We start from the raw sequence: 26,059 nt of genomic DNA on the forward strand, positions 1-26,059 counted from the left end.
GGGTAGGTTTTTTTGGTCAAAGGGCTTTGATATTTATTAAGTTGTTTTAATGGTGCATTTTCTTTTACTTCATAATACACAGTAATACTATAAGTCATCACCTGACTGACAGCTGATGTCTCACATCTGTCCAATCTGTATGTCCACCACACACAGCAGATGGAGAGGAGACGGGTGGAGTCAGCAGAGGACACTTTGGACTGGTGGCTGCTCTGTCTGCTTCTGTTGTGACCATCGCTGTCATAGCTGTGATCTCGAAGAAACAAAAGATGAAGAATACTCCCACTTCCTCCCCATCTTGATGAACTAGCTTACATACACTGAACAAAAATATAAACGCAACACTTTTGTTTTTGCTCCCATTCCCCATGGGATGGACGTAGAGATCTAAAATTCATTCCAGATACACAATATAACCATCCCTCCCAAACAGTGGTCACAAATCAGTCCAAATGTGTGGTAGTGGGCACATCTGCCATATTGCGATAATCCATCCCACCTCACAGGTGTGCCACATCAGGATGCTGATCTGACATCATGAGTAGTGCACAGGTGTACCTCAGACTGCCCACAACAAAAGGCCACCCTGGAATGTGCAGTTTTGTCTCACAGCAAAATGCCACAGATGCCACAAGCAACGAGGGAGCGTGCAATTGGCATGCTGACAGCAGGAATGTCAACTAGATCTGTCGCCCGTGCATTGAATGTTCATTTCTCAACCATAAGCCGTCTCCACAGGCGTTTCAGAGAATATGGCAGCACATCCAACCGGCCTCACAACCACAGACCTCGTGTAACCACACCAGCCCAGGACCTCCACATCCAGCAGGTTCACCTCCAAGATCGTCTGAGACCAGCCACCCAAACAGCTGCTGGAACAATTGGTTTGCACAACCAAACAATTTATGCACAAACTGTCAGAAACCGTCTCAGGGACGCTCAACTGCATGCCCGTCGTCCTCATCGGGGTCTTGACCTGGCGTATACGACAGCGTGTACCAGTTCCCACGAATATCCAACAACCTCGCACAGCCATTGAAGTGGAGTGGACCAACATTCCACAGGCCACAATTGACAATCTGATAGACTCCATGCGACGATGTGTTGCACTGCATGAGGCAAATGGTGGTCACACCAGATACTGACCGGTTCTGGGTCCCCAGACCCCCAATAGCGCAAAAAACTGCACATTCCAGGGTGGCCTTTTGTTGTGGGCAGTCTGAGGTACACCTGTGCACTACTCATGATGTCAGATCAGCATCCTGATGTGGCACACCTGTGAGGTGGGATGGATTATCTCAATATGGCAGATGTGCCCACTACCACACATTTGGACTGATTTGTGACCACTGTTTGGGAGGGATGGTTATATTGTGTATCTGGAATGAATTTTAGGTCTCTACGTCCATCCCATGGGGAATGGGAGCAGTAACAAAGGTGTTGCGTTTATATTTTTGTTGAGTGTAGATCTGGTCTGAAACAGAAAACAGGGAACTTTTCTGTGAGAGCAGAAGAACAGCCGGAGTCTGACATTAAAGTGATGAAGACCAGCAGAGGGCAGACATGTCTTCTTCAGCTCTTCCTCAGCAGAAGAAAGATTTTTTTATATTCCAGAGAAAATGTTCACACTGCAGCAAAACAATACTGACACATCTTTTCTACAAAGGAGTCAGTGTCCATCTTAGATTTAGAACAAACTGTGGCTCCAGAAAAAGAAACACACATTAGATTTGTGATAGCTGTGATGTTTCTGTGAAAACCATTAAGGTTATCTACACATCATGAAAGGCTGCACACGAATGAGGAGGAGAAACAGTGTATATGTTTAAGTCTCAGTTCAAAAATGTTCATTTCAAGGGTCTTGTTTATTCCCACCGACAACTTTTGTCTCACAATGTGCAACTTTTAAGGGACCCTTTATAAAACCACATTACAAAGTTAATGTGTTTGTGAGATGAAGTTGTTGAGCTTGCATACCTCCAGCTCCTCCTGACTCTCCTGCAGTAATTACATCCAGCTGTATTGAGAATAACTAAAAGGACTAATTTACTCTATAACTCTGGATCGTTTTGCCACCTCTGTCTTGTATTGGCAATCTTGAATACCAATTTATGGTCTACAGAGACCTCTTGTGGACTTTAAGGATTAAGGGTTAACCCTAATCCTTGCTTGTGAGTGTTTACTACCCCAGCAGAAGTTGACGTCATTGTTATTTATTATAGATTGATTATAGAGTTGTCTGCTTCTGTCCTACACACACACACACACACACACACACACACACACACACACACACACACACACACACACACACACACACACACACACACACTATATTTGATTAGGACTGGCAGCAATTTCATGTACATGACGTTCATGTTCAGTGTGTCTATGGAGCTTTATTAGAGACAGTTTCTGACAGAAGACTCAGGCCAGGCTGGTATATACCAGATGTTCTTCATATATTTCACATTGAGGGCTAATATTTGTATAAACTTTTGCTTACTATGTCTCTATCCCATCTGCACAGTGTGGTGGAACTTAAACTTGTCCTAGTAGACTTCAAGAATAATGACATGAAGCTGTAAATGAACAAATTAACTTCACATTACCAGTAGTGTTTGTTTGACTACCTGTTGTACACCTGTGTGAATACTTTTGTGTGTGAGTGCACTTGGGTTCATAAAGCTTAATTTAAAGTAAAAAAGTTTAAAAAATGCTACCAGAGTCAGTGATCATACAATTTAATTTCAGTGGCAGTTCTCACAAACTAAAAGAAAGCCAAGGCTTTAATGTTTTTACCACATTATAAAAGTGTGATTATGAAAGTTTTATGCTGACTCGAAAACTGCCAGAACTGACAAACAAACAAAATCTTTACACAGTGACTGAGGCCTCTGTGTCATGGTCCCTGTGCCTCCCCGGCCAGCCCAGTGTGGCCACAAGTGTTTGTTGTTTTTCTCTCGCTCTCTCTCCCCTACCTGTCTGCCTGGGCAGAGCTCTGATTGGGCTCCTGCCCTTGGCCCACGCACCTGCAGCTGATCTCGAGCGAATTGCGGTTCTCTGGCTCTTCTTAAGGCTGGGGCTCTGAGCTATTCGTCGCTGGAATATTGAGTAACTCTCGTTAGTATTGCCTGGCTTCTTTGCGATCCACTCCCGTGACACTCTGACTGTATGAAGGTCATTTGGAGACATTTCACTTTTTTGTTTAACTGCAAAGTAAACTCTCTTTGATTTGGATTTAATTTATGATCATGTTTGAATATTTATGAGTGTTTAACTAAACCCTACCCTTGTGTACATAACACTCATTTAACTTTACTTATTATTTTCTATGCTTAGAGTTAGGTTTATTCTTATATTATAATCTTTTTTTTTTTTATTTAGTCGTGTGAAGGGAACTCACAAAGTATGAATTTCATTGCTCAGCATAACCATTTGTGTTTTGCAGTGTATATGACAATACATATCATGAATCTTGAATATTTGTGTCTTCTATGATGATCTGTTGTCACTCAAGCTGCTCTTCTGCCACCTGGAGGCTTGAAAGTGTTAAAGCATCAATCTGCAGCTCAGTGAATGTGACATCAGAATAACCAGCACAGCCAAAGAATCCCGAACAAACTGAAGTGTTTGCTGACGGGTCACACTTCACTTCCCTTTAAAGTGAGAGACCAGATTCAGCTGTTGCAGTTTGAGCATCACGTTCACACAAAACATAAAGTTAAAGCTGTCGTGTTGATATTTAAAGTACTTTGATTCGTTTGGATAACAAGAGACCATTTAGAGCAGCTAAGAAGGAAAAAAGTCCACAACATGAGACTGATGACTAACTTAAAATAATTTTTCTTTTTAACTCTCTTTATTAGAGAGGAGCTGGAAGCAGCTATTAGCTATATGCTCTTTTGTCTAAAAGTAGCACTTCTGGCTTTTGCTACTAATTAAAAGCATTTCTGCAAACAGTTGCATTGTATTGCTTACTGAGGCTTTTATTATGGGGCATTTACAGGAACTTTCTGTAGTAAAAAGAATTACCTTCATGTGATCAACCTGCACCATTGCGTTCGGCTCCGTGTGTGCATGTCCACCAGTGTCACACAGTGTGACGCGGACTGTGGAGGCACTCCGGAGTGGCTCTCTTTCTGTTTCGCTTCTGTGTATAAAAGGTTTCTGTTCCCTGTCAACATCTTTTGGTGTAGGTGAAGCGTCTGCAGTATCTCACAGCTGTGGTCACAGATGGATTCTCTCAATTTCCTCCTGATTTCATCCCTCGTTTCTGCATCTACATGTGAGTGAAACTGAAGTTGTTTGTATTTTTATTCCTACAGAACTAAGAAGAAACCTATCAGTAATAAGTGTTGAGTAATGGTTAATAAGTATCATTCAGAGTGATCTGTTTAACATGTGAAATGTTCATTTTTGAGTATTATTTGGAGGTTGTGGTCAATATGACTTCCTCTTTTCCTGAGTCACTTTTTATTGACCTTGAATGAAGAGTCTCGAGTTAATACACTGCAGTTTTTGATAGTGAGATAGTGGATGGTGTAGACTCTACTCATTGCGGGATGGGGATCTCCTTTGCAGGAGGTGTTTCCAGGATTTTGCGAGATTTTTGATCAGAGAAAAATCACCAGTATGGTTAACTGGTGTGAAAACCTTTGTATTATGGCTGAATGTGAGCCTAAAAATCAAGACTGTTTACAGAAAAATGTCTGCACAGGGCTTTACGATGTTTTGAAAGCTGTTGAAAAAAACTTTTTAGACTTACGTAAGTAAAAAGTACCAGAGTTTTATGACACCCTCTGGGTACACTCCTAGTTAAACCACGATGTAAACATCCTGAGTCTGTGGCTCTTGTACGGTGTTTTCGCTTTGATGCTGACTTTATGAAATTGCAGGATGCTGACAACAAAGACAAAAGACTGCAAACTTCAAAACAGAAAATCAGTGAGGGATAAACACCTACATACTCGTAATCTCCTGTTAAAATACAAAACTGCATAAATAACCTCAAGTAAGGTCAAAGTCATGAAAACACAATACATGTGAAATCTAAACTAAGGCAGAAAAAACAACTTTTACTCTGCCTCTGAGTTTTAATGGCCCATCAAGATTTCTATTGGCTTGTGAAAAAAATCTTTTTTTGATATTTTTAAATGTTACCACTGTTTAATTAACATGATTTTTTAAATATTATTTCACTTAAAATCTGTAAAATTTTATGAAAGCTTTAAAATTAATCTGGTGTAGTGGAAGCATCACTTTCACACAAACTGATGCTTAGTCCGACATGCATATTTCAAAGCATCACTCAAATACCCAAATACAGGGGCGTCTAACTCCAGGCCTCCAGGGCCGGTGTCCTGTAGGTTTTAGATGTGTCCTTGATCCAACACAGCTGATATAAATGGCTAAATTACCTCCTCAACATGTCTTAAAGTTCTCCAGAGGCCTGGTAATGACGTAATTATTTGATTAAGGTGTGCTGACCCAGGGAGAGATCTAAAACCTGCAGGACACCGGCCCTCGAGGCCCAGAGTTCCCAACCTCTGCTCTAATAGAACTACACAAAGTAAAAAAAACAAAAAAACCAATCATATTAATTTTTAAACTTAATTTGTTGCATTTTTTGTCTTTTTTTTTTTTTTGACAAATTAATGAAACTCAAACCTGACGTGCAGCAAAGTGGAGACACCAAATCTGAACAAAACAGAAGAAAATATTTTCGATTTTTCTTTAAGATAATTTAAGTGCTGTGGTTTAAAGAAACTATCAAGCTAAACTATTTATCTTCTGTCCCCTGTAGTAGGCATAAGAATCTGTCTCATCTTATTGAATTGACCACAACTAAGAGCCAGTCAATTCGGATTCTAGTTTATCTGAATCATGCTGTGAACACATGATCTGAACTTCTAGTTTTTTCTCTAAAACCTGGTTTATGTAAACAGAGGGCCACCTGTTTGGTGGTTTGGGGCAATGTTGTCCTTTTTCTCAAACTAAAAAACAATTTCAACCCAGTTTCACTTGGTATTAATGGTACTTCCCTTCAGAGAGGAGAACCACGCTCTGGTTTGTGCCCCCCCCTTTTTTTTTCTGTTTGCTATAACCTGAGGACCACCTGTTTTTTTGCAGTTTGCACAGTGTTTCTTTTTCACTCAGCATGTGTTTATACACCTCTCTGCATTTAATCCTGAGTTACTATTCATCTCACAGTCTGTTCAATAGCATGTCTTTTATCCTGTCTCCCTGCGCTCACCCTCAACTGGAATGTTTCCTCCTGTTAAAAGAGAGTTTTTCCTTCCCACTGTCACCAACTGCTTGCTCATAGGGGTCGTCTGATTATTGGGGTTCATGTTGAATATTGTTGGATCTGTATTGGATGTGCTGATATGCTAACATCCAAATAAATCACTCAAAAAACCTGGAGCAAAAACTGATTTGATGGTCTCCTCTGCACAGCAGCAATAATATTAATTGTGAGATAATTAAATTAAAAATGCACCAACAGGACAAAGAAGGTCCACAGGTCTAATTCACGCATCTCCAGTTAGCTGAGGTTAAGTCAGCAGTTAGAAGCTGCACACAGCCATCTTATAACACCTGTTAATTAACCATGTTCCTAATTTTATTTCTTTTTCTTTTAAATTCACCCCCCTGTAAACTGTTACGAAGCTGGAAATATGAATTTAAATTATCTTTGAACTGAAGTAACAGTGTAAAGAACAGAAGGACAGCGATGTGAGAGACGATCATGTCAGGTCATTGCTGAGAAAGCTCCTGAGTCTTGCAGTTTACTTAAATTTTCACTTAGTCTAATGGAAACTTTTATTTTTCCCAGAACTGCAGGCGTTTTACAAGAAGTCACTTCGCTTACTTGCCTAAAAACGTTTCCATCATGAGGCGCTCACACCAGAGATGTGTCAAACATTAAAAGTGTCAAAGGTTATGTTTAACAGCAGCTTCATGAATTAAAAAAAATCACAGGTTTGAAATTAAACTCATGATTACTGATTATTTTGTTGTCTTCAGCTCTGCAGCAGGATATTGAGGCAAAGCTTGGAGCTGACGTCACTCTTCAGTGTCAGATTTCCACAGATGAAGTAATCTCAGTGTTGAAGTGGAGCAGAGCTGACCTGAACACAGACGGCTACGTCTACTTCTACAGGAACAAACGCTCCTATGAAAACTACCAACATCCATCTTTTCATGGCAGAGTGAAGCTGAGGGACCCGGAGATGAAGGACGGAGACGTTTCTCTGATCCTGAACAACATCGCGTTTAATGACACTGGGATGTATGAGTGTCACATAGCTGTGAGGAACCCTGTGAGAAGTAAAAGAGTTCACACTGAGATCAGTCACTTCATCAACCTCACAGTCACAGGTGAGTTTGTGGAGCTCACGCTCAGCTCCCACATCATTTACAAACCTGAAAACTGAAAATAAAATCAGTTGGCTCCCAGCACCTACAGGAACTGCGCAGTCTCACAGCTTTATGAGACGGTTACACTTCTCTGCACTTGCAACTTGATAAATAAATGAAGAGTACCTCCCATGGTCTCCTCTGCTCACTCCTTCCAGTGTGAATGTGAAGGGCAGTAGCATTGCATGCTGCTAGCACAGATGCTAGACATGCTTTTTTTCTGATGAGGAGCTAAAGCTGCTGTAGGGCTGGCTCTTTACTGTCATTGCACAGTCATAGTTTGTACAATAGTATACTGAAATCGGTGCTACAGAAAGACAAGCAAAACATACTAAACAAATGTCACACATACAGCATAGAAATACACAAAAATGCACGTGTATGTGCAGTTAATTGAATTAAGATGTGTTCAGAGATTAAATGTACAATATGTGCAGAAGGTAAGAAAACATATGCACAAACATTACATGAGGTATCAGCACTGATTATGGCTGCAGAGTCTGTGACAACAAACAACCGGTGTCCTGGATTTGTACACCTGTAGGTTTGCTGCTGCTTTGGTGTCTGACAGATTTTCCGCTGACAGCTGATGTTTTTCTGCAGGTGAAACTCATGGAAACATGAAACTGGTGAAAACAGGAGATGGAAACATAGAGGAGGTGGTAGAAGTGGAGACTAGGACAGATCAGATGGTTGTTCCTGCTGTCTCTGCTGCTGCGACTGTCATTGTTATTACAGCTGGATTTGTGGCAATGTGGAGATTTAAAAGAAAGAAACAGCAGCACATGGAGGCAGATAACCAGCAGCTGGTCTGAAACGTCCAGGAGTTTCTGGTACAGTAAGCTAATTGTGCGTGAGAGCAATCCACAGAGAGGGAGGACAGGTGGGACCAGTTCTGTGGGCGATGTGCTTCTGAGAAGGAGCGGCGTCTGTGTTCGTAGTTCCCGCCTGACCTCTTCAGAATCAGCTGATTTTTTTTTTTTTTTTTTTTTGCACCATAACTTTAGTATATTTAGAAAAAACACACAGACTTTCTTTGTAGTATTAATTCACCCGGTTTCTCCAGCATTTTCCCCTGAAGTGCAGAAGATATCCACATGAAATCTTCAGGGCAGACAAACAAATTTAAAACTGCAACCAAATCAGTTTTATACCCACTCAAAGTGACAAACTCAAACTCTAACAATAACATCTCTTTTGTATTTGTTTGTTTAGCGTAATTGTTTCCCATAGTTTCACAGTTGTTTCCCAGCATAACCTGTGAGCATCTGAGTTTTATTTTCTGTATTTTCATAGTAACAGTTGGGACTTTTTTTTTCTTTTTGTTTGTTTCTTTATGTTTCTGTTGTTATTTTACTGTTGCTGTTGTTTCATGACCACTTCAAGGCACTGAGTTCCTTTTAAGTTTTTTATTGCATAATTTTGGGGGTTTTCTGGTTGCTTTTACTCAGACTTCATGTTCTCAGTTTGAAAGCTTCTCTGTCTTGAGTTTTTCGTACTTTTGAAATCTGTTTGAGAGGTTGCTGTTTGCATTTGCATCATGGTGTTTTCCCCCAACATTTTGTTCAGTGTGTTTTAGTTTCATTATGTCTTTTGTTATTTCCACTTTCCTTTCATCATTCCCTCACCGCATCTGTTTGCCTGTGTGTTTACCTTTGCCCACAGACTCTTGGTGTTCTGGGAAATTTCCAACAATGTGAATTACTTTCTTCCTGAAAGACGATTGATTACATTTCAGTTTTGTATCTTAATAAAATTTAAGAAAAGTTTTGTTTTTTGTTTTTAAATCTGTTAAAAAATGCAGAAAAAAGAATTCTTGTACTTTCTCAGCAGGTTACAGTCACTACAGTCTGCACCTGTTTGTTTTGTAGTGTGATTATTACAGGAAACTTCACAGACAGTTTCTCTCTCCATCACATCAACAATGGAGATTTCCTCTTTCAACCAGCCATCTATTAGAAACTCCCAGGTGCTCATGAGCAGAGCAATCTGAGACACTGTAAGATCTCTTATTTTTCAGTGGCAGGAAAACATAATCACATGATTAATAATCAACTGAATTGTCTCTAAAACATAAATCAAATGCACTCAGAGTATATTCAGAGATACTTTCAGATATTTTTAAACTCCTTGCCCACTTCCACAGTCATCATCTTAGTCCTTAGAAATATTCTGTTTCTACTACTGTGACATGTGTGCTCTTTAATGCCCTCAAACAATAAAACAGGTTTCATTATTTTTGTTTTCATTACTTTTTAAACCCATGCAGGATGATCACTGTGTGGCTGAGGATGGTGCAGAGATGTAAAGTAAAAAGGCTTCATCTTTCCTGTGATGTACATCGTCTTCTAGAGCGTCACATTAAACAATGACGTTAGAGTAGGAAATCCCTGCAAGTCAAAACTTCAGGCTGCTCTAAACACTCAGTTTCAAACTTTTACAGACATGTCCTCAGTGTGAGGCAGAGGAGGATGAGAGATCAAAGAGAAATACTGAAATATGAAATCATCAAATAGAGATGGGCAGGTAGATATAAAGTAAAGCGTGTTAAACAGCTTCTATCAGCTCTGAAACATGTGCTTTTTGTTTTTGTCTTCAGCCTCGTCGCATTTACGCTCGTGTTTATGACCCCGCCCTCATTATATTATTATTATTTATTTTCTCCTTCTCCTGACACAATCGGATCGAGCTGCTGAAAACAAACGCGACTGTACCCACTCGGACATCTCAGCTTTATTTCCAAGCTGAAATTTAACCCCATCATAGTTTAAACTGGGATAATTAGCAAAATTTGAAGAGTCGGATCAGCAGAACAATTTGACAATGTGGCTGCTGGTACATCTGGTCATCTCTGCAGGTGAGTGTTAACCTGTTTTGACTCCAGCAGTGTCACACAAGAGCTTTCTTCATATTTATCATGTAAACATGCCTTTAAACAGATCGCGTGATCTGCCAGCTGTCACTGCAGATAAGCAGTAACTGACATGGAGGGTGGAGAAACTGCAGAGCGGTTTGTTTTCTTTTTAGTTTGCTGGCTTCATAGAACCTGAAAGTTCCGTCAGATTCACTGATAGGAGGTTAAAAACTTCCTGTGCAGACTTTCTGCGTCTGTCTGTGCGCACTCACTCATTTTCTTTTCCTTTCTTTCGTTTCTAGAGAGTATTTTAAATTCAGTGAATTTAAAATAGAAAGTAGCTCGTCCACAGAAGGACTGGTAGCTCCCCTTACGATAAGGGTTCAGATCGCGCGAACAGGTGTGAATGTGAATGTGTGTGTTTAGTTAGTTTGTTTGTTTGCTTGTTTTAATCAGTTTTAAATCATGCTTTTTATTTGTTTTTGTTTCTAATGTCTCTGTAAAGCACTTTGAATCACCTTGTTGTTGAATTGTGCTTTACAAATAAATTTGCCTTGCCTTGCCTTCTTTCTGTGCACAACCTACTGTTGAGACGTCAGAGATCAGCTGAATAAGCATATGACACACGAATATGAAACAGTGCTCAAAGACAAGTATCTCTGACAGTGGATATACAGATGTGTTATACATAAGAGACAAATATTGTTCGTTTAATATGTTGGCATCATTACATTTGGCTCAATGCTTAGATACATGTGTAAAAAGAAAATGTACGAGCTGTGAAAACTGTTTCTGATAGAATGAAGAGTAGACTGATATATGAAATATTCCTTTATTGGGTGAGAAAATCAGACCATGTCATAACTGCTTTAAGTCATACAGAATAGATATCAGAGCCTTAAACAGGCTGACTTCTGCTAAATGGGTCAAACTGGGCAGAAAGTATACAAACACATAACATCCTTATAGAATATGATGTAACACTATAGATCAACTTACCTCAGAATATATAAAGCATATAAACAATTACAGCAATATGATGCAACAAACACAGCAGTGCTACTGATCCAAAATACTCAAAGCTTCATAGAATTGAAACAAACATTTATTTTTAGCTCCATCCTGCTGCTGATACATACTTTATTATTCTGAACATTAAACTTGTTGCTGCCTTTCATAGTGTGTAACTTGAAGGCCATGAGTACTTTCTCCCACACTGAAAACACTGGGAGGATAAAATTATTTGAACATTACCTAATAAGACTGATTCAGGACAGACAGTTATGTTAAACTTTCCTAGCAGTCCTTCACATACAGGGAACAGTCTGTCTATTCTCTCCATCTGTCAGCTGCTGCTGGCTCTTCCTCCTCCTCTTCCTCACACACTGCTGAGTTTGTCCTGGTGGATCATCAGGGGTGCAAAGCCTCACAGATGATGTGCAGCAGTGGGTCCCTCAGTCTGTCCTCACTCTAGACACTTGCAGTTGTCACACATGGAAATCAAATGTGTGATAAGCTGCAGGATTCAAACACAAGTGTAACTTATAAATAATTCAGTTCAATTCAATTCAATTTTATTTATATAGCGCCAAATCACAACAAAAGTCGCCTCAAGGCGCTTCATACAATACATGTTCATACTTTTATTACACAATCAGAGAGTAAGAAACAAACAAACCCAAACAGATGCCTGTAGGAAAAAAGTGGGCTTTGGGGTAGGGAAACAGCCTTCAAAGACGTCTAAGACAGTGCTGAAGCTACGCAAGGACCCATGACACTCAGACAAATGCAACATATTGAAAATTGTGTAAATATATTTGCTCAGGTGAAAATCCCCCAGTGATAGTGTTCTAAGGTTAAAATGATTGGTTATAAATATCCTAAAATGTTAAATGAACATTTCTAATTGGTGTTGTGCCAGCTGCAGTTTCAGCGATAAGATTAGGATCAGTCCCCCGCTATATAAAAGGCTTGGTGTTGATGTAGGCTTTCCTCTCTGTCTCACTATCAGGCTGCTGCTACTCCCCTCTCCACCCTCCGCTTACAGATGGCTGCTGTAAGATTGCTCCAGTTTTTGCCTCTAGCATCTGTTTCTGCAGGTTAGTGAAACACACTTACATTTTTAAAATTTCTTCTCAAACCAAAAACTCATGAGTAAAGTGAACAATGTTTATGCTAGCTGAGCTCCATTTAATTCACATGGGAAGTTAATTAGTGCCCAGTTAATGGTTTTGTTTGTAAAGGTTTAAGTGTTGGCCAGATGATGTTTTCCTCCAACAGACAGTAAAAAATTCTATCGTTTCTAGTAATGTTCATTGCTTATGTCCACATGAACTGACTGATTAAATAAGCATGTTAATCTGTAGCATCACTGCAATCCCTGAGTTTATAAACAAAAAATACAAACTTAGGATTCACACGTCTTTTTCTCTTAATTGGTTCAAATATTCATTTGTCACACTCGGTTCATACTTTATTAGCTGTCCCTTTCACTTTCTCTTCCTGTTTGCATACATGTTATCTTACAGATGCAGACTCTCTCTTCACTCCCCTACACTCTTAAACGAGTATAATTTATTTACCAACAACAAACAAAAAATCAAGCTGACTGATGACAAATTTACTATATTTTTATAGTTAATTTATTTTTATATTTTTATAGTTTTATAGTTTTATTTAACTATATTAGACTTTAAATTATTATGTAATTTAAAATGACATAATAATTATGTCATTAAATTATTATATACTGGAAGCCTGATATGGTGACTCTGGTTATAATAATCATTGAATCATCAAAGTGTTTGTGTATATCTTTTAAATTAACTTGAAGCAGCAGTTTTCAGGCCCATATGTTGCGGGTTTGAAGGAGTTAATGCATCTCAAGATAAAATTTTTACATTTCTATAACACTTCTTTTGACTGCTCCCTTTAGGCATCAGCACAGCAGATGCAAATGTCAAATGTGCAGTTTTAACATCAGTTCCATGCATTAAAATTATAAAATGAATAATAAACATAGATGCATTAAGATAAAAACTGATGATTTTTGTCTTCAGCGCTACAGATGGGTTTGCAAGTGAAGCTTGGGGATGATGTCACTCTCCAGTGTCAAATTATCACAGATGAAAGAATCTCAGTGTTGAAGTGGAGCAGAGCTGACCTGAACACAGACGGCTACGTCTACTTCTACAGGAACAAACGCTCCTATGAAAACTACCAACATCCATCTTTTCATGGCCGAGTGAAGCTGAGGGACCCGGAGATGAAGGATGGAGACGTTTCTGTGATCCTGAAGAACATCACATTTAATGACACTGGGATGTATGAGTGTCACATAGCAGTGAGGAACCCTGTGAGAAATAAAAGAGTTCACACTGAGATCAGTCACTTCATCAACCTCACAGTCACAGGTGAGTTTGTCACCCACAAAAAAAACAACATTGTCTCATTTATAATTCAGTTAAAATGTTCTCCACTTATCACGTTAAAATATACATAATGAATAAGTTTAAATTATTGACAGTCCCTCTGCTCACTTCTAGTTTGAGTATGAAGGGTGAAGTCGTAGCATGCTGCTAACACAGAGGCTAACAGAGCATCTGTGGACCGTCAGCAGTTTCCTCGCCTTCTTTGAACTTTCGCGGTTTCTGTTCTCGCACACCCTCTGCATAAATAATTTGATTGGGTGACTGTGTTTTCGGCCAGATTAAAATATATGGGAATAAGAACTGTATGTATGAGAAAAGGTCTGCAGAGTGATCGGTAATAGATTTGGCTGCAGATCCAGTCCATGGTTTGCATATTGGTGATGTGGCAGGCATTAGATTTAAAAACAAAAAATGCTAAGTGGATAAACATGAATTCAAACCTCCACACAGGTTTATGTTAAAGGTAAAAACAGATTTGTTTGAAGGTTGATGTGGGATAAAAGGAGCTGTATCAGCTCTGCAAGCAGAAAACTGAACAGAACCTTAGTCTTGTTTGACATTCTTAGTCTCCAGAACATCTTAGTCTAGATGTTTATGTTATTTCTTATTTGTATTAATTTCAGAACCACATCCTTACTTGCCAGCCAGAGTGTGTGTTCAATGTGGGCTCGTGGTAAATAAAGTTCTTCCACTCTGACATCATTCCCGTCTGTGACGTTATTACCAGGGAACAGTACAGAATCACATTTCAGAGAAAGTGGTCCAGGGCGTCCGCTATAACTGCAGAGTTTTCATTTCAGTGGCAGATCTCACACATGCTGCTCACGGCTGTAAAACTGAAAATGAGGTTTAGTGATCAGAAAACTAAAAAGAAACTGTGATTATGAAAGTTTCACGCTGACTTGAGAACTGACACGACTGACAAACACTCAAGAATATCGTTACACAACACGGTGACAGATCTCTCTGACTTTATGAAGATCATTTGGAGACATTTCACTTTTGTGTTGAAACCACAAAATAAATTCTTTGATTTGGATTTAGTGTTTCACTTTAAAATTCCACTTTACTGAAATTTCATGAACGACACCAATCCACTCTGTGTCAGCTGCTTTATGTTCACACTGAGGTGACCTGTAATGACTCATATTCTGCATGATTGAACTTCCTCCTGCACTCTTTGTGTTTCCCTGCAGTAACAGATTAAGAGCGAATCGCCTTTTTTTCCTTCCTCAGTAAAAAAAAAGACTTCTGGTGTGTGACAGATTTTATGATGATGATGTTTGAATATTTGTGTCTTCTATGATGATCCTGGTTGTCGCTCAAGTTGCTCTTCTACCACCTGGAGGCTTGAAAGAGTTAAAGCATCAATCTGCAGCTCAGTGAAAGTGACATCAGAATAACCAGCACAGCCAAAGAATCCCGAACAAACTGAAGTGTTTGCAGTACAGCTGCAGTGCTGACGGGCAGTAGTGGTTTTTGATATGGGCAACATGGGCGGTCGCCCAGGGCGGCATCGTGGTTGCTTGCTGCTGAAGTCAATTTAAACTTTATTGTCATCTCCACTACGTACAGTCCATAAGACGACGAGATGACGAGGCTTACAGCACTGCAAGTAAACAAACAACACAGTTTGATGATTTAAAGTCTCACACACAACCTGTCGAAAGGGGAGGGGGGCCGGCTGCTTCCAAATAGAGCACATTTCATTCATAATGTTGTAAATACAAGCCCATTATGTATTCATGATTTGAATCCTGGGTTGTGTGAAATCCCAGAAATAAACGCTAGACAAAGTGAATCTGTGAACTAAGGTGTAGGTCTATTAGGTTATGATCCTCGGGTTGTGAGGTGGGTGTTCATACTGGAGGGCAAAATTAAAACCAGTGGAAGACGGACAAGAAAAGTTCAAAGCCATCAGGAGCTCAGTTTAGAAAAAAGAAAAAAGAAGAGGAAGAGAAACGAGCAAAAGATACAGGTAAGCAGATGTGTCATTGGATAATGGCAGGTCATCCTGAAACAATCAGAATCATAATCAGAATACTTTATTAATCCCTAAGGAAATAATGTGGGTTACAGTTGCTCCAAGAAGAAATGGTAAAAATAGTAACAGTAACAGACTAAACTCCAAACAGTACATTATGTTACAGATTTTACACATTTAAGAAATAGCACTAATATGTAGAGATCACTCATTTATAAATATCAAGGATTAACAGAGGTGATTATAAATAACTATCAAGAAAATTGTCAAGAATATTCCAGAGTAGAAAAGAGCGCGTGTAAAAAGGGTGTAACTATTGCAGTGTTTACAGTGTGTTAGATGGAGGAGTTGTACTGGGAGATGGCCACAGGCAGGAAAGATTTCCTGTGTCGTTCAGTGGTGCTTTTTGGTAATTTCACCCTCTCACTGAACGAGCTCCTGTGACTGACCAGCATATCATGGAGTGGGTGGAAGGTGTTATCCAACATTATCTTTATCTTGGACAACATCTGCCTCTCAGGCACCACCCTAACAGAGTCCAGCTCCATCCCCACAACATTACTGACCTTGTGGATCAGGTTATTTAGTCTGTTTGCATCTGTCAGTGCCAGAGGGAGAGTTCGCCCAGGGCACCAAACAGGCTAGGACCGCCACTTCTGATGGGTCACATTTCACTTCCCCTCAAAGTGAGAAATCAGATTCAAGCACTGGTGTAGTTTGAGTACTTTCACACAAAAAGCTAAAGCTGTTGTGTTGATATTTAAAGTGCTTTAATTATTTTTGGATAACAAGAGAACAGCTCTGAAGGAAAAAAGCACATAAACAGAGACTGACGGCTAACTTCATATAATTTGGTTTTATTTTTGAGCAGCTGAAAGTAGCTACAAGCTAAATCCTCTTTTGTCTAAACACATCACTTCCTGCATCTGTTACAAATTAAAAGCCTTTGTACGAACACTTCGATTGGATGTCTTACATAGGGTTTTATTGTGAAGCACTTACAGGAACTTGCAGTAGGAGCATGAGATGAAATAGAAATGCTGTGCAGTGTATATAAAGGTTAAAAGTTACAGAGATTCACGTAAAGATGATCGTGAATCCTTTTGATTCTATTAAAAAGCTTCTGTGGTGGTTTTAATATGACTGATTATTGATTAATGATCAGGTTTGTTGTTGATCAGCTGTCAGACGCGAAGCCTGCCAGATGTTTATTTGAGTAACGTGACCTTCTTCGTTATTACGTACGTGTTTCTGATCCCACCCACTGTTTTTGTTCGTCCTCATGACACAAACAGTCGCCAGAGCGCGAAGCTGAGAACAAACCCACCTGTCATGGCACTCGGGAGTTTTATTTTCAAATCGAACTTCGACATCGTCCGGATTAGAATGAGGATAAAGGAATAAGGGATGTTCTGTTCCCAGGAAATCTCACCAGCCTTGGATATTTAGCGAGCTTGAAGAGTCGGGTCAGCAGAACAATGAGGCGGAAATGTCTGTGCTGGGCTCACCGTGACTGCAGGTGAGCGTTAACTCGTTTAGACTCCATCAGTGTCATACAGGAGCTTTCTTCATATTTATGAACGCGTCTTTAAGTGGACCTCGTGGCCTCACTGCACAAAAACAGTTACTGACACGAAGTGGTTGAATGTGTTTTTTTCTTTCTTTTTTTGTTTGTTGGCTGTTTGTCTGTGTCTGTTTGTGCACGCTCACATAAAAAGTGGGTGTTTTGCTTTCCCCTCTCTCCGCCCGTAACACACTATTTGGGCGCCGCCTGAATCAGAGTGAGGACAGCTTACATATAAATCAGACATGAGACCAGCAGCAGCTATGAACACTCAGTGCGCCAATTATTTCAGATGTGAATAAATAAGAGCGGGAACTTTAATTTGGATCTGCTGCTCCGTGCGTTCAGGTCTGACGCTGATCAAGAATGAAAGAAACCTGGACTGGATCCCTTTAGTCTCTGTCTCTTACTGATTGAAAGTTATCGGTGATAAAGATCCTCTACATGTAACTGAATACTTCCCTGAGCTGCATTCTAGCAGCTGCAGTTCCAGACTTGAAGGCATCAGGACCAAACATGGGTGCCAAAACGAATTAATAGATAATTAATGAGAACATCAATGGACATTTAATTATTTATATATTTGTTTCATTAAATCATAATCAACTAAAGCAGATTTATTTCACCTGAAAATGATTTTTTTTTTCTGTTCTGATGGGGGACGGGAGAAGAATTCAGTTGAGCTTCCTGTTAATCCACTGGTGAACTGTCACATTTATAAGTCTAAAAAGGAAATCGGAAATCAAAGTTTTTGGGGGTTTTCTATTGATTTGTTGACTTTTTTCTGTCTGAAATGTCATACATTCTTCATTGCATTTTTAAAGTGCGGATTATATATGGTTCTACTTTCCGGTGTGACTGTAATTTTAAATAGTTTAAATAGTTTCGTTTTTAAAGTGGCCCACCCTCCCTATAAAGGCTGGTAGGTCTGGAATGTGAGCTGCTTCTTTCTGTTTAGGTCAGGGCTGCTATAATCTTCTCTCCTCTGGCTTGTCACAGATGGCTTCTGTCAGATTTCTCCTGTTTTTGTCACTAATTTCTGTGTCTGCAGGTGAGTCAAACAGTTTTTTCCTTGCTTATTCTTTCTGCAACTAAAGGCAGTTTTATAAATGAGCGAGTTCTGTTCGTGTCTCAATGTTCCATTTAATTTACGTAAAAAGGTTATTGGCACCCAGTCTAAAGGTGATAAACTCACTCTCGCTTAACAGGTGAAATCTCACTACTAGGTTGTGACCCCTTTGTGACAACGGGATGGTCAAAAGACTTTTTTTTTTTTTTTTTTTAATCCGGCTAATCACGCATTAGTCGGAAAACGGGATTTGCGAGAATGAGCGCGTCTTCGGGAAACTAATGAGTCATGAAATGAGTCATGGAATGAGGTTCGGCTGATTGCAAATGACAAAGGAATTAAACTTTCTCTTTTCGTAATTGGTTAAAATAAATAAATAAATCATTGATATAAAATGGGTTATAGATCACATGCATTACTTTTAACTGCAAACTTTAAATGTAATTGTTTTCTTCATTGAGCTGTGAGGAAAAAATAATAGTAATTCTTGAAGACTTTTAGAAAGGATAAAGGGACTGAGAATCAACTATGACAGCATCAGAATTCACAAGTGCACTTTTGGGTAAATATATAATAATTAGCAAACATCCACACAGCTGTAGTTGGCATGACTGGTTATCATGTGTCAGGCTTGCTTCTTATTATAGAAAGAAACTTTGGGGTTTCAATCGATGCATGTTTTTACTGTGTGTTTTGACGTTTTCTTAATATTTAATTAATTCAGGTGTGTAAAGCTGTAATAAAAAACTAAATCACGCTTTTGTTCTGTATCCTTCCTCCACTGTCTACCTTGTTGATTGTTGTCCCTGTTACGTTGCTCGCTCAGAGATAACAGTATACATGTTTGGATGGAGAGAAACAGTTGGATTACTGCAAAAAGAATAATCATACTTTAACTATAGTTTACATTTTCTAAAAAGTGTAAGTAAATCAAATCCAACTAAAAGCAATACTTTGAAAAGTTTACATTCCTTGAGAACACCACAGCATTGGGAAACTCAATATTACAAGTGATGTTGAAAACAAGGAGAGGACAATTCTTGGAAATCAAAGGGAGTTTGGTCTTAGCCTCCACTTGGGTTTTGCTATGATGACAGAGGACAAACGGAGAAAAAAAGAGGAAATGCAGACACACCTGTGTAGGTTTGGTCACATAGATGGATCAGAAGACCACGTGTGGTTTTTATTACCCAGTTACCAAGTTTTGTCAATCAATTACATTTTCAGGTAAAGTTTGCCAAATGTTGCCATTTGAAACAAGTGTTTAAAAGTAATATATATTCTAAAACTGTCATATTATATATGCTTGTTGTTGTCTCTAATACAATATAATAAAACTAAAGCCCCATTTGGGCCTACCACCTCTGCTCTGCTTTACTAGCTGAAAAGCAACCAAATATAGAGGGTAAGAGTGGACAGAATCGCAAAGATGGATTTCAAATATGCTCTCTGAATCTATATTGATATAGTGCATCTCAAACGACTGTGCTACTATATCTATAAAGCTGGTTGCTGATTTTCAGGGTCTGTGTAAAGTCTTGACTGTAAAACATTTCAAAGTGATGTGGTCGTGTAATCGCATTACACTATTCAATAATCAAATAAGTTGCTGAACGAAATTCAGTAACTACATAAAAGTTAAGGACATTTTGAGCATTCTATCTTTATCTAATCTTTCAGTACATAGCATGGTCTAGATTTAAATTCTCTTCATTCCCATTCTCTTGTTCTTCTTTTTTTTAAACATAAAGTGAACTTTTTAAATCATGCACAGAGAACCTGATATGGTTACAGCGCTGAATACAGGGAGGAGATGTTTTCACTTTATTGATCCCCATGGGGAAATTACTTGTTTTTCTCTGCATTTGACCCATTCACTCAGTGAAGCAGTGGGCAGCCCACTAAGCAGGCGCCCGGGGAGCAGTGTGTAGGGACGGTACCTTGCTCAGGGGTACCTCAGGGTAGCCGTTAAGTGGATTCGAACCGCCGACCTTCCGATCATGGGGCGACCACTTTACCTACTGAGCTATCCCTGCCCCATATTGGTGAAATTTTCCTTCAAACTTTGTTTGGTCAACTGTGGTTTGTTTAAAAATATTAAATGTCCTGTTTTAATGTCAGTTTCATGCATTAAAAATGTCTTTGCAATAAGAAAATTGATCGTTCTTTTCTTCAGCTCTACAGCAGAATATGCAGGCGACGCTCGGAGCAGACGTCACTCTCCAGTGTCAGATTACTACAGATGAAAGAATCTCGGTGCTGAAGTGGAGCAGACCTGACCTGAACACAGACGGCTACGTCTACTTCTACAGGAACAAACGCTCCTATGAAAATTACCAACATCCATCTTTTCATGGCCGAGTGAAGCTGAGGGACCCAGAGATGAAGGATGGAGACGTTTCTGTGATTCTGAAGAACGTCACATTTAATGACACTGGGATGTATGAGTGTCACGTAGCTGTGAGGAACCCTGTGAGCAGTAAAAGAGTTCACACTGAGATCAGTCACTTCATTGACCTCACAGTCACAGGTGAGTTTGTCATGCCAACAGCAAATGGAGTGCGTCCATAATGTCGTAGTTAGCATGTTCACTTAGCAAGTTCAAGCCCAGGTGACACAAAACCTTTGGGCTTTAGTCAGCAAAAACATATGTGTGTTTAGTGTCACATGTCAGATAAAACATGCTGAGCTGCTCACTCTGTTGCGAGTAGCTTTAATACAGAAAATGACATGCACTGAGCTAGCAGTTCTTACTACTGTATATCAAGGGTAAAGTCGTAGCATGCTGCTAACATAGATGCTTTCGGTCAACAGCCAAACACATTTTATGTAACTTGACATCTCCTTAACTGCAGCTGACTGAAGCTGTTCTCCTGCTAGCTTTACCTGCTGAACACGTTAAAGCTCACATCTGAGGGTTTCTTCTCTGACAGCTAATCTTTGCTCTGCAGGTGAAGTGCATGAAAACATGTTGGAGAAGCACATCATGGAAGGAGAAGATGCTGATGGAAACACTGAGGTTGAACAGGTTGAAGCACAGACTATCCTGATTGTTGCTGCTGTTGCTGCTGTCATTGCTGTTGCTGCAGCTGTTGGTTTGTTAGTGTTGCTTCTTAAGAGAAATAAGAAGCAGCATCACATCCTACTGAGGAAGAATCAGTCCTGCTGATTACAAATAACCGCCATAAGGATTTAAATATATTTAATTTAAAGTGAAAATGATAAGATCACAAACTGTTTGTTTATTAGATGATAATTTGTAACCATTAAAACGATTAAATACTGTCCTCACATATCTATCATAAAAATGCCCTCATAACTACATTTATAATTATTAATACTAGTTAAATATATACACCTAGAGAACAAATCTTGCTTATTGAAGCTAATCTGTGCATTCAAAGCAGTGGTAGGAAACTTTGCGTGCACACATTTGCATGTATGGAATGACACATGGATATTTGTGCTTGCAGGTGCACTGCAAGCATTTTATGTACTGCATACACATGGACACATTAGAATTACTAACATAACTGAAATGTATGTGTTTAGACTTTGAACCATCTGGAGTACCAAGAAAAGAAAAAAGGCCACAGGCAAGATTTAAACCAGGAATATTCTTATTGTGAGGCTAATCACACCAAATTATAATAATAAAAGTTATAATAACAACTGGAATAACAACAAAAAAAATCCCAATGGCACGTTGTGAAGGAAGGAGGGTGTGGGCAACCAAAATGAATGCTCTGCCCATGAAAGTATGGAGGTTGAGGAGGGAGAGAGACCGACCATCGAGACTGTGTTTGTGGGTGCAGCAGGTTAGACTGGTACTGTGGGACCAGGCCATTGAGGGATTTGTAAGTGGGGGAAGAAAAACTAGTAGTGTGTAACTTTAGTGGATGCCGATGGAAATGTGAGGGTGGGGGGTGATGTGTTGTTAAGACCGTTTGTAAAATGTCAGAAAAGGTCAAATTTGACCCAAACTGAAAGTAAAGGGTTGAGGAAAGATTGAACGCTGACACTTCAGTAACTACATTTATCAAGTACACCACACTGAAGGACATCTCTGCTGTCCATTTATGTCAAATCAAGTAAAGTTTTAGACATTGCGGGTGATAATTTTGAAACTACCTCACTTCCTCTGTCACATGATGTCAGACATTTTATCTTCACACTCTTTTATTTGAGCAGTGTTACATTTTGAGAAAACAAAGGAGAAAGACTGAAAAGATGTTTGCTGATGCTTTAGCAACATTTACCTCAAGACTGTAGGAAAAAAAATGAAAGTCTACTGAGGTCAGTAAAGGTTCTACACCTCTGCAAAGGTGGTGGTATGGTGAATACATCAGTCAGTTACTGAGGCCTCCATATCCTCAACTCAGCTACAAATAGCCATTTTTTACTAATACCTACTTCGACTCTGCTCTGCTTGGTTTTGGTCATTTGCTTTTATAATCGAGTGCCACCTGACATGCATGCAGGCGTGAAAGTGATGCAGCCGAACATAAGGATGTCAAGGTGATACTTACTGATTGCTCTGTGGCTGTCCTTTCCCTCATTGCTGGCTTTTAACAGTGGCTAGTCAGCAACACTGACTAGCCATCAATAATGTCACATTTTTGGATCGCCACACTTAGTTCACTCATAAAGTACCAGGTACTACAAGGTAATGGCAAACACTAAAAACTGAGTCAAGCTGAGCCGACCTGACCTGAGTAGGTACTAATAGAAAAGGGCTAAAAGTGTTGAGTGGAGGGAGGGAGGGGAACAAAAAACTGGAAACTGCTCAGTGAATTAACATCCATTCAGTTTACTTTTTCTAATCAAAAGCAGAAGTAATATAGCATGTCTTTTTTAGCTTGGGTGTGAAGGAGGTTTCTCTCCACTTCAACCAAGTGCTGCTCGAAGGGGCTGATCTGATCTTTGGAGCCCTTAGTTTAGTGTTTTTATTATTAGGTGTTGTGAGCTGAGACTAAACAGATCTTACTGACCTGAATTACTTCTGAATACGCATCAATACTTTACATTCATGTGTATGTGTTTGCATTTTGCTGAACGTTTGATGAATTTTTACCTCTCGCGCTTATTTATACCACACAGTCTGATCTGCACACATAGAATATCAACGCATATGTAAAGAAGACAATGACTTTAAAACATTTGGTGTTTTTTATATAAGCTGATTTTTTTTTTTTAACTGTGATTTTTACATATTATACATACACATACATTTACATATTTGAATAAAATACAGTTTTACAGTTTTCTGTTTTTTTTTTTAGGAGAGGCTTGACAGGCTTATTATTAATTTATCATCAAAATGGCAAGAATAATAACAATAAATAATAATGAATTATTATTTTTAATAATGGCATAGTGGTGGTGGTGTTATTGATATTATCATTATTATTAGATTAATTAAATATATTCCTTTTGATTTTTGCTCTCCATTTGTGGATATTTAATTAAAATGAGCTCGACATCCCTCCTTGATACACACGTCACATACTCACAACAAAAATCCTTAAGAAGAAACTGAAACTATGATTATTCAGATCATTTTGATTATAGGGATGTTGAGTTTCTGATAACTCCTTGTTTTTGTGTTGTATGTCATCAGTGTGTTTATTTCGAGTTTGATTGTTCAGTTTGCCGTGAACCATTATTATGCAAATTATCATGAGTACAATGTACAATGTTTCTCTACACTGCAAAATCAAGTGTTACTTAGCATTACTGAACTGTGAAGTTTTTGTCCTCTGGTCAACTGCTGCTTTGAAAAGCATGTATACTGAGCACCAGATGGTTTTATTTTCTGCTATTATCTGCACACCGCATAATAAATAAATAAATCATTAAATTGTGTAAAGGAGTGCCGTTTGTGGAATTCAAATATTTGAAATAAGAATATTTATTATACTGCAGAGACAATACTGACACACGTTTGCTGAGTGTCCAACCAAATGTTAACAATAAGTGAGGGAAAATTGTTCCTCCATTCAACGAGTAAAGGTGAATATTAGGGAGGGAGGCTTTTTTTTTCTACCTCGGCTTTTAGATTTTCAGATTTGTTTTGTTTTTTGTACAAAAATAAGCAACTTAAATAAAATATGTTTACAAGAATAACATATTTTAAAGAGGTGGAAAAGGTTGTGTTCATGTTAAAAAAGAACAGCACTTCGTTTTAAACTAACATCACTGTTTTAGTGAACCATACAGTCCAGATGGGTTTTAGGTAGTTACCCATTTATTTATGTAATACCCTAAAATTTGTACAGCACCCGTTCTCATTTATCTGTACCTACGGGCAGCAGGTGGTTCAAACCCAGTCTCTCTCTTTGAAGAGCTTTTTGTGAAATTATTAACCCCCCGCAAAATATTATGAAATTACAACATCATTTAATATAACTAAAGCTTCAAACAGGTTAAAAATAAGGTGGTAATGAACTTTCTGTTAAAGCAGGTTCACTGCTTTAGGCTCTGTGTGCACATAAAGAGATATTCTGCAAGCGATGATCAAATGGTGATTAAAAAACAAAAAATATAACGGTAAAAATTAATCAAGTTAACCTGAGTACACTCTCAGTGCTCCGTTTATTTCTAAGGTGACAGCTGCAAATTGAAACTCTGAATATTTAAACAGGATCAATTTAAACATTAAAGCGTACAGAGGAGAGCTGTATTGGTAATCTGGCATAATGGACATCTTCCCGGTGGGACGACCTATTTTTGGGCCGATGGGTCAATTGAAGGGCCGCTGAAAATCGCCTGTAAAGCAGCCCAGTCGTTCATTTTCAATACTGACATTGTATTGTAGTGAAATCTCTGAACGCAGCACCCTCCCCTACAGAGTTTAATGTAGAAGAAATAGTGAAACTATGGATGTGACAAGCTGATACACACACACAAAAAAAATAAATGCAGCAAAATGTGTCAAATTAATGACATGATAATTTGCTGTTGCTGCAGCTCCACCACCGTCAAGTAACCAGCAACACCCAATAACCACCTGTTAGCACCAGCTGTGGAGAAACACAGAAGTGAAGACACAAAGGAAGGTGAAAATAACATGGTAAGAAAATAATGGTGAGACATAGATTTAGGAAGAATTAGGAATTAGGAATGGAGAGATTCAAGAATTCAAGTAAAATAACTGGCTACTTTGATCATCAGCCACCACTAATATCTAAAGTTTACCATATAATCAATTAAAATTGTCACATGCTGCCATGCAGTGCTGCTAAGATGTCCTAACCTAACTACAACTGTACCAACCTAATTAAAACCCATTATATATCTATCTAGCTGTGTGTATATATATATATATATATATATATATATATATATATATATATACACATACATACACACGTATGTAAATATAATGTAGCAATAATCAAATGAGATGTAAACGTTTATAGGGTGTCTGTATCACTGTATCAGTAAAGGCCCCTATAGGTACCCCCCTCTGACGGAAGTGATCCCCCTCCCCCCTTTGTTTCCTTTCTTTAAATGTCAGGCACTAAAAGCTAGTGAGGTGTTGCATGCATGCATGGGTGGTCTTTGAAGCTTACACCCACACACTAAACAAATGCGAGCCCTCTTTACTCATTTCTACTTAGACCACTGTCAGTTCGAAGGCACGAGATGACAGCACCTTTGTGATCCTATCAAAACAAAAGTGAAGGCAACAAACGCAAAGACTAATAGAAATAAATATTGTTTGAAAAAACAC

At 38.9% G+C, this 26,059-nt stretch overlaps 2 protein-coding genes and 1 long non-coding RNA gene across 4 annotated transcripts; 2 read left to right on the top strand and 1 right to left on the bottom strand.

Moving 5' to 3' along the window:
• The first annotated feature begins 2,998 nt into the window (after nucleotides 1-2,998).
• Nucleotides 2,999-10,806, top strand: LOC112430841 (myelin-oligodendrocyte glycoprotein). Of its 2 annotated transcripts, XM_076881101.1 has the most exons (4): nucleotides 2,999-3,180; nucleotides 4,200-4,288; nucleotides 7,030-7,383; nucleotides 8,026-10,806. In XM_076881101.1, exons 2-4 carry the CDS (start codon nucleotides 4,237-4,239, stop codon nucleotides 8,235-8,237), a joined length of 618 nt encoding a protein of 205 aa, XP_076737216.1. In that variant the 5' UTR covers nucleotides 2,999-3,180; nucleotides 4,200-4,236; the 3' UTR covers nucleotides 8,238-10,806. The 2 variants fall into 2 exon arrangements, with proteins under 2 accessions (XP_076737216.1, XP_024655104.2); XM_024799336.2 differs by lacking the exon at nucleotides 2,999-3,180 and having other exon boundaries at nucleotides 3,492-4,288.
• A 150-nt stretch (nucleotides 10,807-10,956) lies between these two features.
• On the bottom strand, nucleotides 10,957-12,058 carry LOC143415718 (uncharacterized). Its single transcript, XR_013096140.1, has 2 exons — nucleotides 11,955-12,058; nucleotides 10,957-11,792 (listed from the first exon to the last, which is right to left on the bottom strand). It is a non-coding gene; the product is annotated as an uncharacterized LOC143415718 (long non-coding RNA).
• Nucleotides 12,059-12,274: 216 nt separating this feature from the next.
• LOC101486417 (uncharacterized) lies at nucleotides 12,275-24,184 on the top strand. Its single transcript, XM_014407536.3, has 4 exons — nucleotides 12,275-12,375; nucleotides 13,336-13,689; nucleotides 20,501-20,854; nucleotides 21,276-24,184. Exons 1-4 carry the CDS (start codon nucleotides 12,324-12,326, stop codon nucleotides 21,491-21,493), a joined length of 978 nt encoding a protein of 325 aa, XP_014263022.3. The 5' UTR covers nucleotides 12,275-12,323; the 3' UTR covers nucleotides 21,494-24,184.
• The last annotated feature ends 1,875 nt before the right edge of the window (nucleotides 24,185-26,059 follow it).

This window comes from Maylandia zebra, unplaced genomic scaffold (genome assembly GCF_041146795.1).
Source record: "Maylandia zebra isolate NMK-2024a unplaced genomic scaffold, Mzebra_GT3a scaffold02, whole genome shotgun sequence".
Lineage (NCBI taxonomy): Eukaryota > Metazoa > Chordata > Actinopteri > Cichliformes > Cichlidae > Maylandia > Maylandia zebra.

Excerpts from the sequence above, each read along its gene's own strand:
- LOC112430841 (XM_076881101.1), top strand. The coding sequence starts at position 4,237 with ATGGATTCTCTCAATTTCCTCCTGATTTCATCCCTCGTTTCTGCATCT. Across the intron at positions 4,289-7,029 it reads CCTCGTTTCTGCATCTACAT|CTCTGCAGCAGGATATTGAG; the intron begins GTGAGTGAAACT and ends TGTTGTCTTCAG. Across the intron at positions 7,384-8,025 it reads CATCAACCTCACAGTCACAG|GTGAAACTCATGGAAACATG; the intron begins GTGAGTTTGTGG and ends GTTTTTCTGCAG.
- LOC101486417 (XM_014407536.3), top strand. The coding sequence starts at position 12,324 with ATGGCTGCTGTAAGATTGCTCCAGTTTTTGCCTCTAGCATCTGTTTCT. Across the intron at positions 12,376-13,335 it reads TCTAGCATCTGTTTCTGCAG|CGCTACAGATGGGTTTGCAA; the intron begins GTTAGTGAAACA and ends TTTTGTCTTCAG. Across the intron at positions 13,690-20,500 it reads CATCAACCTCACAGTCACAG|CTCTACAGCAGAATATGCAG; the intron begins GTGAGTTTGTCA and ends TCTTTTCTTCAG.